Raw genomic sequence first — 13,966 nt, 5'->3', positions numbered from 1 at the left:
CTGCTTTGGCCCCAGCCCTACCGGCCTGTCTCCCTCCTTCAGAAAACTGCTCCAGCGACGCTTTCACAAGGACCAGCGACCTCTGAATCCTCAGAGGACTGCCCTGCTTCCAAAAGACCAAGAAACTCCTGAGGACAGCGGCCCTGTTCAACAAAGACTGCAACTTTGTTTCCAGAGGAGCAGATTTAAAGACCCCTGCAAGGGAAAAAAAATACTTCTTAGAAGAAAAACAACTTGTAACACTCTGAGCCCAACACTAGATAGCGAGATATGCACAGCATGTGTATCTGCAGATACACATGCCATCAAACACCAAACTCAGATCCTATGAAGGCTTGAATTACGCAAGTTTCCATACTTCTGATGATAATAAAGTAGTATTTTTACAGTGGAAATAGCAGGTGGTCTGCAGGAAGTTGGCTCTGTATGTGCTATTTCAAAGTAAGGAATAGCATGCACAGAGTCCAAGGGTTCCCCTTAGAGGTAAGATAGTGGCAAAAAGAGATAATACTAATGCTCTATTTTGTGGTAGTGTGGTCGAGCAGTAGGCTTATCAAAGGAGTAGTGTTAAGCATTTGTTGTACATACACAGGCAATAAATGAGGAACACACACTCCGAGACAATTCCAGGCCAATAGGTTTTTGTATAGAAAAATATATTTTCTTAGTTTATTTTAAGAACCACAGGTTAAAATTTTACATGTAATATTTCAAATGAAAGGTATTGCAGGTAGGTACTTCAGGAACTTTGAATAATCAAAATAGCATATACAGTCTTCACATAAATCACATATAGCTATTTTAAAACTAGACAGTGCAATTTTCAACAGTTCCTGGGGGCAGTAAGAGTTGGTTAGTTTTTGCAGGTAAGTAAACCACCTACGGGGTTCAAGATTGGGTCCAAGGTAGCCCACCGTTGGGGGTTCAGAGCAACCCCAAAGTTAACACACCAGCAGCTCAGGGCCGGTCAGGTGCAGAGTTCAAAGTGGTGCCCAAAACGCATAGGCTTCAATGGAGAAGGGGGTGCCCCGGTTCTAGTCTGCCAGCAGGTAAGTACCCGCGTCTTCGGAGAGCAGACCAGGGGGGTTTTGTAGGGCACCGGGGGCACCCAAGTTAGCACAGAAAGTACACCCTCAGCAGCACGGGGCGGCTGGGTGCAGTGTGCAAACATACGTCGGGTTTCCAATGGAAATCAATGGCGATGCAGGCAGGCAAGGGGGGGCTCCTCGGGGTAGCCACCACCTGGACAAGGGAGAGGGCCTCCTGGGTGTCACTCCTGCACTGGAGTTCCGATCTTTCAGGTCCTGGGGGCTGCGGGTGCAGAGTCTTTACCAGGTGTCAGGATCTGGGAGACAGGCAGTCGCAGTCAGGGGGAGCCACGGGATTCCCTCTGCAGGCGTCGCTGTGGGGGCTCAGGGGGGGCAACTCTGGCTACTCACGGTCTCGTAGTCGCCAGGGAGTCCTCCCTGAAGTGTTGTTTCTCCACAAGTCGAGGCGGGGGCGTTGGGTGCAGAGTAGCAAGTCTCACGCTTCCGGCGGGAAACACAGTCGTTTTAAAGTTGCTCCTTTGGAAACAAAGTTGCAGTCTTGGGTGAACAGAGCCGCTGTTTTCGGGAGTTCTTGGTCCTTTTAGAGCAGGGCAGTCCTCTGAGGATTCAGAGGTCGCTGGTCCCTGGGGGAAGCGTCGCTGGAGCAGTGTCTTCAGAAGGGGGGGGGGGGGTGGGAGACAGGCCGGTAGAGCTGGGGCCAAAGCAGTTGGTGTCTCTGTCTTCTCTGCAGGGTTTTTCAGCTTAGCAGTCCTCTTCTTCTTAGGTTGCAGGAATCTGAGTTCCTAGGTTCTGGGGAGCCCTTAAATACTAAATTTAAGGGCGTGTTTAGGTCTGGGGGGTTAGTAGCCAATGGCTACTAGCCCTGAGGGTGGGTACACCCTCTTTGTGCCTCCTCCCAAGGGGAGGGGGGTCACATTCCTATCCCTATTGGGGGAATCCTCCATCTGCAAGATGGAGGATTTCTAAAAGTCAGTCACCTCAGCTCAGGACACCTTAGGGGCTGTCCTGACTGGGCAGTGACTCCTCCTTTTTATTCTCATTATCTCCTCCGGCCTTGCCGCCAAAAGTGGGGCTGTGGCTGGAGGGGGTGGGCAACTCCACTAGATGGAGTGCTCTGTGGAGCTGTAACAAAGGGGGTGAGCCTTTGAGGCTCACCGCACAGTTCCTGCAGGGGGAGGTGTGAAGCACCTCCACCCAGTACAGGCTTTGTTACTAGCCACAGAGTGACAAAGGCACTCTCCCCATGTGGCCAGCAACATGTCTCGAGTATGGTAGGCTGCTAAAACCAGTCAGCCTACACGGGTAGTTGGTTATGGTTTCAGGGGGAACCTCTAAGGTGCCCTCTGGGGTGTAATTTACAATAAAATGTACACTGGCATCAGTGTGCATTTATTGTGCTGAGAAGTTTGATACCAAACTTCCCAGTTTTCAGTGTAGCCATTATGGTGCCATTATGGTGCGGTCAAACGACTCCCAGACCATATACTCTTATGGCTACCCTGCACTTACAATGTCTAAGGTTTGGCTTAGACACTGTAGGGGCACAGTGCTCATGCACGAGTGCCCTCACCTATGGTATAGTGCACCCTGCCTTGCCAGCTTGTTTGTGCTGGTGGGGAGAAAATGACTAAGTCGACATGGCACTCCCCTCAGGGTGCCATGCCAACCTCACACTGCCTGTGGCATAGGTAAGTCACCCCTCTAGTAGGCCTCACAGCCCTAAGGCAGGGTGCACTATACCACAGGTGAGGGCATATGTGCATGAGCACTATGCCCCTACAGTGTCTAAGCAAAACCTTAGACCTCCCCCAGGCAGGAGCTGTAACACCTGGCGGTGAGCCTCAAAGGCTTACCCCCTTTGTTCCAGCACCGCAGGGCACCCCAGCTAGTGGAGTTGCCCGCCCCCTCCGGCCACGGCCCCACTTTTGGCGGCAAGGCCGGAGGAGATAATGAGAATAACAAGGAGGAGTCACTGGCCAGTCAGGACAGCCCCTAAGGTGTCCTGAGCTGAGGTGACTCTAACTTTTAGCAATCCTCCATCTTGCAGATGGAGGATTCCCCCAATAGGGATAGGAATGTGACCCCCTCCCCTTGGGAGGAGGCACAAAGAGGGTGTACCCACCCTCAGGGCTAGTAGCCATTGGCTACTAACCCCCAGACCTAAACACGGCCTTAAATTTAGTATTTAAGGGCTTCCCTGAACCTAAGGATTTAGATTCCTGCAACTTACCGAAGAAGAAGACTGCTGAGCTGAAAAACCCCTGCAGAAGAAGAAAGAAGACACCAACTGCTTTAGCCCCAGTCCTACCGGCCTGTCTCCTGCCTTCTAAAGAAACCTGCTCCAGCGACGCTTTCTCCAGGACCAGCGACCTCTGAATCCTCAGAGGACTGCCCTGCTTCAAGAGGAACAAGAAACTCCTGAGGACAGCGGCCCTGCTCCAAAAAGACTGCAACTTTGTTTCAGAGGAGCAGATTTAAAGACCCCTGCAATCCCCGCAAGAAGCGTGAGACTTGCAACACTGCACCCGGTGACTCCGACTCGACTGGTGGAGAAACAACGCTACAGGGAGGACCCTCCGGCGACTCCGAGACTGTGAGTAACCAAAGTTGTCCCCCCTGAGCCCCACAGCGACGCCTGCAGAGGGAATCCCGAGGCTCCCCCTGACCGCGACTGCCTGACTCTAAAACCCCGACGGCTGGAAAAGACCCTGCACCCGCAGCCCCCAGCACCTGAAGGATCGGAACTTCAGTGCAGGAGTGACCACCAGGAGACCCTCTCCCTTGCCCAGGTGGTGGCTACCCCGAGGAGCCCCCCCCCTTGCCTGCCTGCACCGCTGAAGAGACCCCTTGGTCTCCCATTGATTTACATTGCGAACCCGACGCTTGTTTGCACACTGCACCCGGCCGCCCCCGCGCTGCTGAGGGTGTACTTTCTGTGTGGACTTGTGTCCCCCCCCCCCCCTCCCGGTGCCCTACAAAACCCCCCTGGTCTGCCCTCCGAAGACGCGGGTACTTACCTGCTGGCAGACTGGAACCGGGGCACCCCCTTCTCTTCATTGAAGCCTATGCGTTTTGGGCACCACTTTGAACTCTGCACCTGACCGGCCCTGAGCTGCTGGTGTGGTGACTTTGGGGTTGCTCTGAACCCCCAACGGTGGGCTACCTTGGACCCCAATCTTAACCCCGTAGGTGGTTTACTTACCTGCAAGAACTAACAATACTTTACCTCCCCCAGGAACTGTGAAAATTGCAGTGTGTCCACTTTTAAAACAGCTTATTGTGTTTTATGAAAAAAGTATATATGCTATTGTGATTATTCAAAGTTCCTAAAGTACTTACCTGCAGTACCTTTCAAATGAGATATTACATGTAGAATTTGAACCTGTGGTTCTTAAAATAAACTAAGAAAATATATTTTTCTATAACAAAACCTACTGGCTGGATTTGTCTCTGAGTGTGTGTTTCTCATTTATTGCCTGTGTGTATGTACAACAAATGCTTAACACTACTCCTTTGATAAGCCTACTGCTCGACCACACTACCACAAAATAGAGCATTAGTATTATCTCTTTTTGCCACTATCTTACCTCTAAGGGGAACCCTTGGACTCTGTGCATACTATTCCTTACTTTGAAATAGTGCATACAGAGCCAACTTCCTACACTACCTCAAAGCAAAAAGGCAGCAATTAACTCCAAAAGCACATTCCACTTGGAAAAAAGGTGCCTCCCTGGCATTCTATGGAAATATACCAATGGCAGATATATGCAAAGTCACATGGTCCACACCTCATACATTCACCAAGCACTACTGTGTGGATGTGTTATCTAGACAACAAGCAAATGTTGAACAAGCAGTGCTAAAAACACTATTTCAAACTACTTCAACTCCTACGGGCTAACCACCAGTTACTTCGGAGGAGAACTGCTTTTTAGTCTATACACAGCATGTCTATCTGCAGCTACACGTGCCATAGAACAGAAAATGTCACTTACCCAGTGTACATCTGTTCGTGTCGTGCTGCAGATTCACATGCACCCTCCCTCCTCCCCGGGAACCTGTAGTCGTTGCAGTACTTATTTGTACATATGTATGTACATTTTTATGGACATCTTATTTACTTATTATATATCTATAGTTGTACAAACACAATCTTCACTCCTACCTTTACCCTCCTGCGGGCAAACAATCTAACGAAGGAGTCTGTGCCCATGTACACTATCATCAAGAGGAGGAGTCACTCGATCCTGTGACTCAAAAAGACTTCTTCGAAGAAAAACAACTTGTAACACTGCGAGCCCAACACTAAATGGTGAGATATGCACAGCATGTTAATCTGCAGCATTACATGCCACAAAGAGATGTACACTGAGTAAGTGACCTTTTCCTTCTTCAGCTGTTAGACCTATTTCAAGTTTTTCTTTATATTTAACAGGCCTGTGACATAGATAGTGGATGTCTTTGCGGTTATGTGGCAATGACATGTTTGGGGCGACAGGAAATAGAATCTACTTCATACTGGTCAAACTAGAAGCAGTCTGAGAGATCAATGTATTTACTGTTGTCTGGACACCACATTTTCTATTTCTGCTTCTGTTAACCTTTTCATCACAAAAAAATGACCTTTAATGTTTTAGCTTTATCTGCTTCAGCCTGCCTCTTCCATAAAATTTGCCAACAAAACTTGTATTTTCTAATCTCTGCACACTTCCACTGTTTTTCTATTCTTTTGCTTTCAACTGTACGACTTTAGCAAGATTTGATCCCTTCCACTTATTTATTTCTACATCAGTCTTTCAAAAACTGCCTTTCATCATCTCCTTAAACCCCCCTCCCTCCCCTGCTAAACTATCTCCCCATGTTACTTCTCTTTGCTATCTACTTTTCTTGTTCAGTCTAGTTCTTTTGCTTCTGTAGAGCCTTTATTTGTATTCATACTTTGGTGCCATCTAATCTCTTATTAGGTCTGCCTTGCAGTTTAGGCATGAGCCTCCTCATGATTTAAATCTTTAACCCTAAGTTGTGAAGCATTCTACATCTTTCTGTACACTTCTGATTCTCCTTGCACACTTCTCAGGCCTCTCTAAAATTCTGTGTTCACACTTTCTGCTTCCCTTTCCTGGGATATTAGAATCACCATTTTTGTGCGCCTTTATCAAGTTTTGTTTTATTATATTGTTTTAATGTTTGCTTAATGTTTCGATTGTACAGCGCTTAGGCATAAGTGTTATGTAAAAACAATAAAATAAGTAAAAGGGATGTTTAAATTTGGCTCTTGTACCTGAAGTATGGTCAGCTGGCCTCCGCAGAAATAAGAGGGCTAAACCAAAGAAAACCAGGGACGCATACAAGGCCGATATATTTCCTGTATAAATCCGTTTGTTACCACTCACTGAGTAATACGTAATACATGCCAGTGGACAAATACTCCTCTGGGTGTGCGCAAAACAGATTGAAGTACAGGTCATATTTAGGTTCTTGAGGGTTTGGTTTGTAAGAGAGCGCATCTGTGTGCAGGCATTTAAATATGCCGGTGCTGCCGTATGTTGTAGTAAGAGCAGAAGAAGGTAAACTAAATGGCACCGATGGCTAGGGGTTCTTAAGAGGCTCGTGTAATGGGGATCCAAGCCTCTTGGCATCAAGGCGTTATTTGTGTGTTGGTTTTGTATTCTACTTTGAAGAACAAACATTGTGTGGGATTAGGCTGAACCATGATGTTTGTGTTCGATCTTTGGGTGCACAGAATTAGGCCAAATTGTAAACTTACTATCTCCATACTCTGCCAAGGCAAAACTTCACCATCCCTTCTCTCTCCTTAGAATCCAAATTCACCTCGAAGACCCAAATCTTTAAAACACAAGAATGGTAAGTGCTGGAACTTTTAAACAAGACGTGTGTAAACAGCGGGAGCATGAGACTGATGGAGACCAATGTTATGCGAGATTGCTGAGAAATGGGTGGGGTGTGACCAAATATTTGCTTTAAGTTCATAGATTAAGCACTGGTTGTGCCGAGGGATATTAGTTCAGAACTGATATCTTTTTTTCTTTCAGGGGATCTGGGTGGGAATTCGGATCCCTTTAAAGTAAGTGTTACTCTCACACGTTAACATGTCTGGCGCGTTCCTGCGTCACTGTGCAACACTTCTCTGCCCCTTTTCTTGCTGAAATTATGCCACCTTGTTGTTTTCTAAATAGTCATGTGCGTTTCCTCTTAGCCCTCTTTCTAGCTTTGGGGTCTTTGTCATTCAGTATGTTAGGAACTTGGTGTTGCTCCTTCCTTTTCTGTCTGTGTTTTATTCCTCATTATCTCAGAGTGCTGATGGGTGATTTATTAGTACATGCGGGGGAGGGGGAAGAGTGATGGACGGAGCTGTGGAAGATGTGTTTGGTTTTAGGCTACTCAAAGGTAGATGTAATGTTTGAAATTAAAATACGATGTACTTTTTGTTTACAGTATAACAATAGCTGTGGAATCAATTATGAAACTTTGGGTCCTGAGGAGTTGCGCACACTGCTCACCACGGTAAGGAATGTTATCCTGTTGGCACTGACACTATTTCATCTTATTTTCATTCTCATTGGCAGAGGGCCAGGTTTACTGTTCGCTGACTTGAAATCCTCATTGCTTAGTAGACTGCCGTCCCTTCTGTGTTTGGAGTACTCCTTGTAATTCCCAGCCTGCGCATGTGGTTCATCCTGCTGAGTTCAGTCTTAAATGTATCCTACAACAGGAACTCACTGTGAGCTTCATTCGGCATGTGTGGAGTTTCCTGTTAAGTATAGAATGTAGGTACAGCTAGCCTTGTGGCATTCAGTCTGCATTCGCGATAGTTCCTGTCGGAAATGGTGTAAAGGTGCATCTCTTCTGCAGGCATGTAATGTTCCATGACATGAACAGTATGCATAACAAATATCCCATGAGACTCATTTATAGTGTTATATTATGGAGCAATCCCTGATAATAGAATCATCAATATACATTTGCATCATTTAATTGCACACAAAGTAACATGACCCTCCTTTCTTCTTCACGGAATTATATAGTACTACGCAATACGTGGTTATAGTGCCGAGGGTGCAGTGCTCAGGAAAGTGTAGTACTATATACACATTTACATACAAATATTCTTAGCACCCAGGGTTGTTGTTTGCATTCTAAACAAGAATCTTTCAGATTTTCAGTATGAATCAGTCTAATTACAACCGCGGGTATATTGTTGACGTTTCGATCCAATTGGAAATCGACGGGTCTCATCAGGACTAAGGACATATGCCTATGAACCTCTGCTAATTCTAAATGCATGTGTGAGCACTAACAAAGTACGCTACTTCTACTTCTTACCATATTAATGCAGAGGTCTGTCAGTGCACTCAAGTCGCTAAATTATTCGGGTATAAGTTCTATTCTTCTCAACGTTGCCACATGTTCGTGCAGAACAAGAATGGCACACAGTCTGTAGACACTGTCCGTAGCTCTTCTGCAGTTGCCAATACTTTGTATTCATTGCTCAGTACTGCCAGTGTCTCAGATAGCGTGTTGAGTCTCAACCGTTGCAACCAAGCACTCCGACCGCCCATAGCAGAGTGCCAATACTTCATATCCGTGTCCAGGAGAATCAATTGCGGATAACAAATATATTACTGTTAAGCAGAAACAAACTCATGCAACTTTGTGTGCATTTAACAAATTATTTTTATATTCATGATGCAAGTGTGTTTTTTACCCACAAAAAATACTTAGAAATTCAGCAGTTATGGCTGTACTTATAGCTATACTTGTTAAGGAACTATAACTCATTGCCTAAAGGTACTTAAAAGCATGAGTTAAAGTTTCTTCAGATAACTATACTTATATCTGCTGAATTTCTATGTTTATGTTTAAAACGTCATCCTAACTATAGCGTCCCTTTAACTTTTATTTTTCTTCTTGTTGTTCAGTGTTTTTTTTTTTTTTTTTTTTTTTTTTTTGTAACATAAAGTAATATGTAATTGCCACACTCTAAAACAACCACCAGAATGCACAGCACCCAACCCCATGCCCGCACAACCTTTGGCCGTGCGCAGCAGGGTTTGGCGTGAGCAAATTTCTTTTTTCCATTGTTTTTTGGATCTGCAGATCCTTCGTGAGTTTACACAGACTGAGGTTGCACTGAGTGCCGCGGTGGATATGCATATTGCTGGGGCGTGACTTAGTTACCTTAGGGCACGAGTAATAATTTAAATGTGCAAAACCATAGAAATTCAGCTGTACGTTATTTCAAGCAACTGTGAGCCTAACTATAACGTCCCTGTAATGTTTTTTTTTTTAAGTGTGTGTGTACATATGTGTGTGTGTGTGTGTGTGTGTGTATATATATATATATTTTGGATTGAAAAGTTTGTGCTTGTTAATATATAATAACCATAACCCACACAGACCATCCCCAGTGAGGTACATTGTGCAGGTGCCGCTCTAATTTGTACTGTTTAGTCTATAGTCTTAAATGTCCTTGCAGAGTTTACTCTACAGACTTGTCTCCGGGTGCAAGGTTTGTCTCACTTCTCTCTTCCTATACTGTTTAGTTTGGAGGTGCTGCTTTCCCTTCGTTGTCCATCCCTTACTATGTGCCTTTGCTTAAAGGTGTGCCATTCCCTGCATGGAGCAGTGTTTGATCTGTAGATCAGCTTTGTCAGTGGATATGAATATGCAGGCCTTTCTGTTCTGCAAGATTTAGTCTGCATTATTAGGAACGACTTTCTTTTTAGGTTGTCTGCTGGTGTAACGCCCCTTGCAGGTTCAGCCTGCAGGTGCCGACCTCACTCAACGAGTTTACTCTGAAAGTATTGACTTGCAGACTGTGTTCCTGTTAGTTCCTGGTAATCTTCAGTCCCTGATGTAGTCCCTATTTCTGCTTACTGCCTTCAGCATCGGTGCATATTGGGTTGGACATCTGTAGGGGGTTAAATCTAACTACACTATTTTCCAAGTGTGGTGGTGCAGTCTATGCTAAACCTGTAGAACTAACATCACAGGAAGAGATGTGCGTACAAACTGTCTTCAGTTTGCAGTTCAGTATTTGACCCCATCCCTTCCTGTGTCATTTAGTTTGCAGGAGCGGCTTGCTTTCCTGCAGCGTTTAGTGTAAAGGCGCCTTGCTGAAATGTATCCTGCAGACTCAACTCTCCCTTCAAGCCATCAGTGTCACTTTTCTACCAGACGACTTGGGAACTTTACTCCTTTTAGGTATGGCCCTGTGTTAGTATCTTGGGCCAAGTATGTAAAACCTATGCAGTTGTTCCTTTCAGGGATTATTGTACACACTTCTTCAACTAAAATATTACTTCTTTTTTCAGCAATGTGGAGTCATCTCTGAACATACGAAGAAGATGTGCACAAGGTGAGCCCTCTATTTTTGCTAACTCGTAGTTTTAGAAACAATTATTAGAAAATTAAATTGGGCAGAATTCAATGCTGTGGAGGGTTCAGATAGCTTCCCTGGGAGAGACTGTTCTTTCTCATTCGCTTAGACGTACACTTGCCCTTATTAAAACCCATCCTTTGAGAAGAGAACAGAATAATGCTAGATGGCCAAAGCTGTTGAGCAAACATTTCTTTCCCCTTGGCTGTGACTTATGTGTACAACACATAGGGCCTGATTCTAACTTTGGAGGACGGTGTTAAACCGTCCCAAAAGTGGCGGATATACCACCTACCGTATTACGAGTCCATTATATCCTATGGAACTCGTAATACGGTAGGTGGTATATCCGCCACTTTTGGGACGGTTTAACACCGTCCTCCAAAGTTCGAATCAGGCCCTTAATCTTCACACTTGGTTGCAATGTATATTTCCCTCAGCTATAGTTTTCCCTGCTGTCATTTGAGGCAACACATTCCAGAATACCCTGTGCTACACGGTCAGACGGGCTTGGAACTGTTGAGTGTAGGGCCAGCTCCATTTTGTGAGGTGTATTTCTATCGTCCTTTCCCTCCACAGGTCCCTCCGCTGCCCCCAGCACACAGACGAGCAGCGGAGGTCTGTACGAGTCTACCTGATGGGAAATTCTGAGTAAGTAGTTGCTGCAATTCTGTGCCAAGGGCTTTTTTTTTTTTTTTTAACTTTCATTTTAAAATTGTTATGGCGTTGAGAAATTCTAGCCCACAAATGTTTCCAGTCAGTGAGAGACTTGCTAAAGATTCCCGCTACCAGTAAGAACAATTTTCCTTCAAAACCATTTTATTAGACCTTCTGTTCGATATATTCATGACACACCAAAATCCAAATAAATACACCAAGTCACCACCTTCTAATATTCTCACTAGTAAGCTAATGCAAGAAAGGGGAACAGGTGCCTCTGTCATGTGCATACAATTATGGAACTTCCAATACACACCATGCAAGGCAAAAAAATCCCCCTCTGCTGCAACAGTTTACAAAACCTCCCCTTTCTCACAGTTGATGAAACGAAGTGAGCAAGAGTTCCTGTGATGGTCTTAGGCTCACAACACAAAGAAGCAGTTTGATGACCCATGTCCAACAAACTATTTGAACTCAGTCCACACACAGTACTGATCGAAGCCCTTCCAAGGTTAAAGACACAGTTTTATGGTTTAAACTAATTATTGCCATGCTTTAGCTACATGGGATTGCGATTTTTGTCCCAACCAGTGTTATTAACTTTCTAATCCATTTACCCTAGCTTGCTAACCGAGGTGGAAGGCGGATCCGAGATTGAAAGCTTTGATGTATCGGAGAGCCAGGCCCTTATGAGCCGGCTGCAGTGGGATGGCTCTTCGGACATTTCTCCTTCAGACTCTGCCTCTTCTAAAGCAAGTAAGGACTGTGCTGAAAGGTATCACTATCCAAGAGGGGGATAATTTGAAGTGTAGAATTACTGCATAAATCTTTCTGGTGGTGTGGCACTGAATAGATGATAGTAACAAAAGAAAAACGGATTTATCTGCATTACTGCCTTTGCAGCCCGTTACAGAGTAATATGTTCATAACTATGTTGTAAGGAAATGCCTCCTTGGCATGGTTGCCCCCTGACTTTTTGCCTTTGCTGATGCTATGTTTACAATTGAAAGTGTGCTGAGGCCTGCTAACCAGGCCCCAGCACCAGTGTTCTTTCCCTAACCTGTACTTTTGTATCCACAATTGGCAGACCCTGGCATCCAGATAAGTCCCTTGTAACTGGTACTTCTAGTACCAAGGGCCCTGATGCCAAGGAAGGTCTCTAAGGGCTGCAGCATGTCTTATGCCACCCTGGAGACCTCTCACTCAGCACAGACACACTGCTTGCCAGCTTGTGTGTGCTAGTGAGGACAAAACGAGTAAGTCGACATGGCACTCCCCTCAGGGTGCCATGCCAGCCTCTCACTGCCTATGCAGTATAGGTAAGACACCCCTCTAGCAGGCCTTACAGCCCTAAGGCAGGGTGCACTATACCATAGGTGAGGGTACCAATGCATGAGCATGGTACCCCTACAGTGTCTAAACAAAACCTTAGACATTGTAAGTGCAGGGTAGCCATAAGAGTATATGGTCTGGGAGTCTGTCAAACACGAACTCCACAGCACCATAATGGCTACACTGAAAACTGGGAAGTTTGGTATCAAACTTCTCAGCACAATAAATGCACACTGATGCCAGTGTACATTTTATTGTAAAATACACCACAGAGGGCACCTTAGAGGTGCCCCCTGAAACTTAACCGACTGTCTGTGTAGGCTGACTAGTTCCAGCAGCCTGCCACACCAGAGACATGTTGCTGGCCCCATGGGGAGAGTGCCTTTGTCACTCTGAGGCCAGTAACAAAGCCTGCACTGGGTGGAGATGCTAACACCTCCCCCAGGCAGGAGCTGTAACACCTGGCGGTGAGCCTCAAAGGCTCACCCCTTTGTCACAGCCCAGCAGGGCACTCCAGCTTAGTGGAGTTGCCCGCCCCCTCCGGCCACGGCCCCCACTTTTGGCGGCAAGGCTGGAGGGAACAAAGAAAGCAACAAGGAGGAGTCACTGGCCAGTCAGGACAGCCCCTAAGGTGTCCTGAGCTGAGGTGACTCTGACTTTTAGAAATCCTCCATCTTGCAGATGGAGGATTCCCCCAATAGGGTTAGGATTGTGACCCCCTCCCCTTGGGAGGAGGCACAAAGAGGGTGTACCCACCCTCAGGGCTAGTAGCCATTGGCTACTAACCCCCCAGACCTAAACACGCCCTTAAATTTAGTATTTAAGGGCTACCCTGAACCCTAGAAAATTAGATTCCTGCAACTACAAGAAGGACTGCCTAGCTGAAAACCCCTGCAGAGGAAGACCAGAAGACGACAACTGCCTTGGCTCCAGAAACTCACCGGCCTGTCTCCTGCCTTCCAAAGATCCTGCTCCAGCGACGCCTTCCAAAGGGACCAGCGACCTCGACATCCTCTGAGGACTGCCCCTGCTTCGAAAAGACAAGAAACTCCCGAGGACAGCGGACCTGCTCCAAGAAAAGCTGCAACTTTGTTTCCAGCAGCTTTAAAGAACCCTGCAAGCTCCCCGCAAGAAGCATGAGACTTGCAACACTGCACCCGGCGACCCCGACTCGGCTGGTGGCGATCCAACACCTCAGGAGGGACCCCAGGACTACTCTAAGACTGTGAGTACAAAAACCTGTCCCCCCTGAGCCCCCACAGCGCCGCCTGCAGAGGGAATCCCGAGGCTTCCCCTGACCGCGACTCTTGGAATCCAAAGTCCCGACGCCTGGGAGAGACCCTGCACCCGCAGCCCCCAGGACCTGAAGGACCGGACTTTCACTGGAGGAGTGACCCCCAGGAGTCCCTCTCCCTTGACCAAGTGGAGGTTTCCCCGAGGAACCCCCCCCTTGCCTGCCTGCAGCGCTGAAGAGATCCCTAGATCTCCCATTGACTTCCATTACAAACCCGACGCTTGTTTCTAC

General features: G+C 46.5%; 1 protein-coding gene across 4 annotated transcripts in view; it reads left to right on the top strand.

Moving 5' to 3' along the window:
- Window positions 1-13,966, top strand: part of ATXN7L3 (ataxin 7 like 3) — a 112,557-nt gene that overhangs the window by 61,041 nt on the left and 37,550 nt on the right. For 3 of the 4 annotated variants that reach the window (XM_069237868.1, XM_069237870.1, XM_069237869.1), the window contains exons 7-12: window positions 6,869-6,914; window positions 7,103-7,134; window positions 7,506-7,574; window positions 10,385-10,428; window positions 11,029-11,100; window positions 11,732-11,865. In XM_069237868.1, coding sequence (XP_069093969.1) covers window positions 6,869-6,914; window positions 7,103-7,134; window positions 7,506-7,574; window positions 10,385-10,428; window positions 11,029-11,100; window positions 11,732-11,865 — 397 coding nt within the window. The remainder of the gene's footprint in view (window positions 1-6,868; window positions 6,915-7,102; window positions 7,135-7,505; window positions 7,575-10,384; window positions 10,429-11,028; window positions 11,101-11,731; window positions 11,866-13,966) is intronic. The other variant, XM_069237871.1, reaches the window with a different exon arrangement.

Source organism: Pleurodeles waltl, chromosome 6, assembly GCF_031143425.1.
Source record: "Pleurodeles waltl isolate 20211129_DDA chromosome 6, aPleWal1.hap1.20221129, whole genome shotgun sequence".
NCBI lineage: Eukaryota > Metazoa > Chordata > Amphibia > Caudata > Salamandridae > Pleurodeles > Pleurodeles waltl.
The sequence above is the reverse complement of the archived record's forward strand: the minus strand, read 5'-3'. Positions and strand labels throughout refer to the sequence as shown.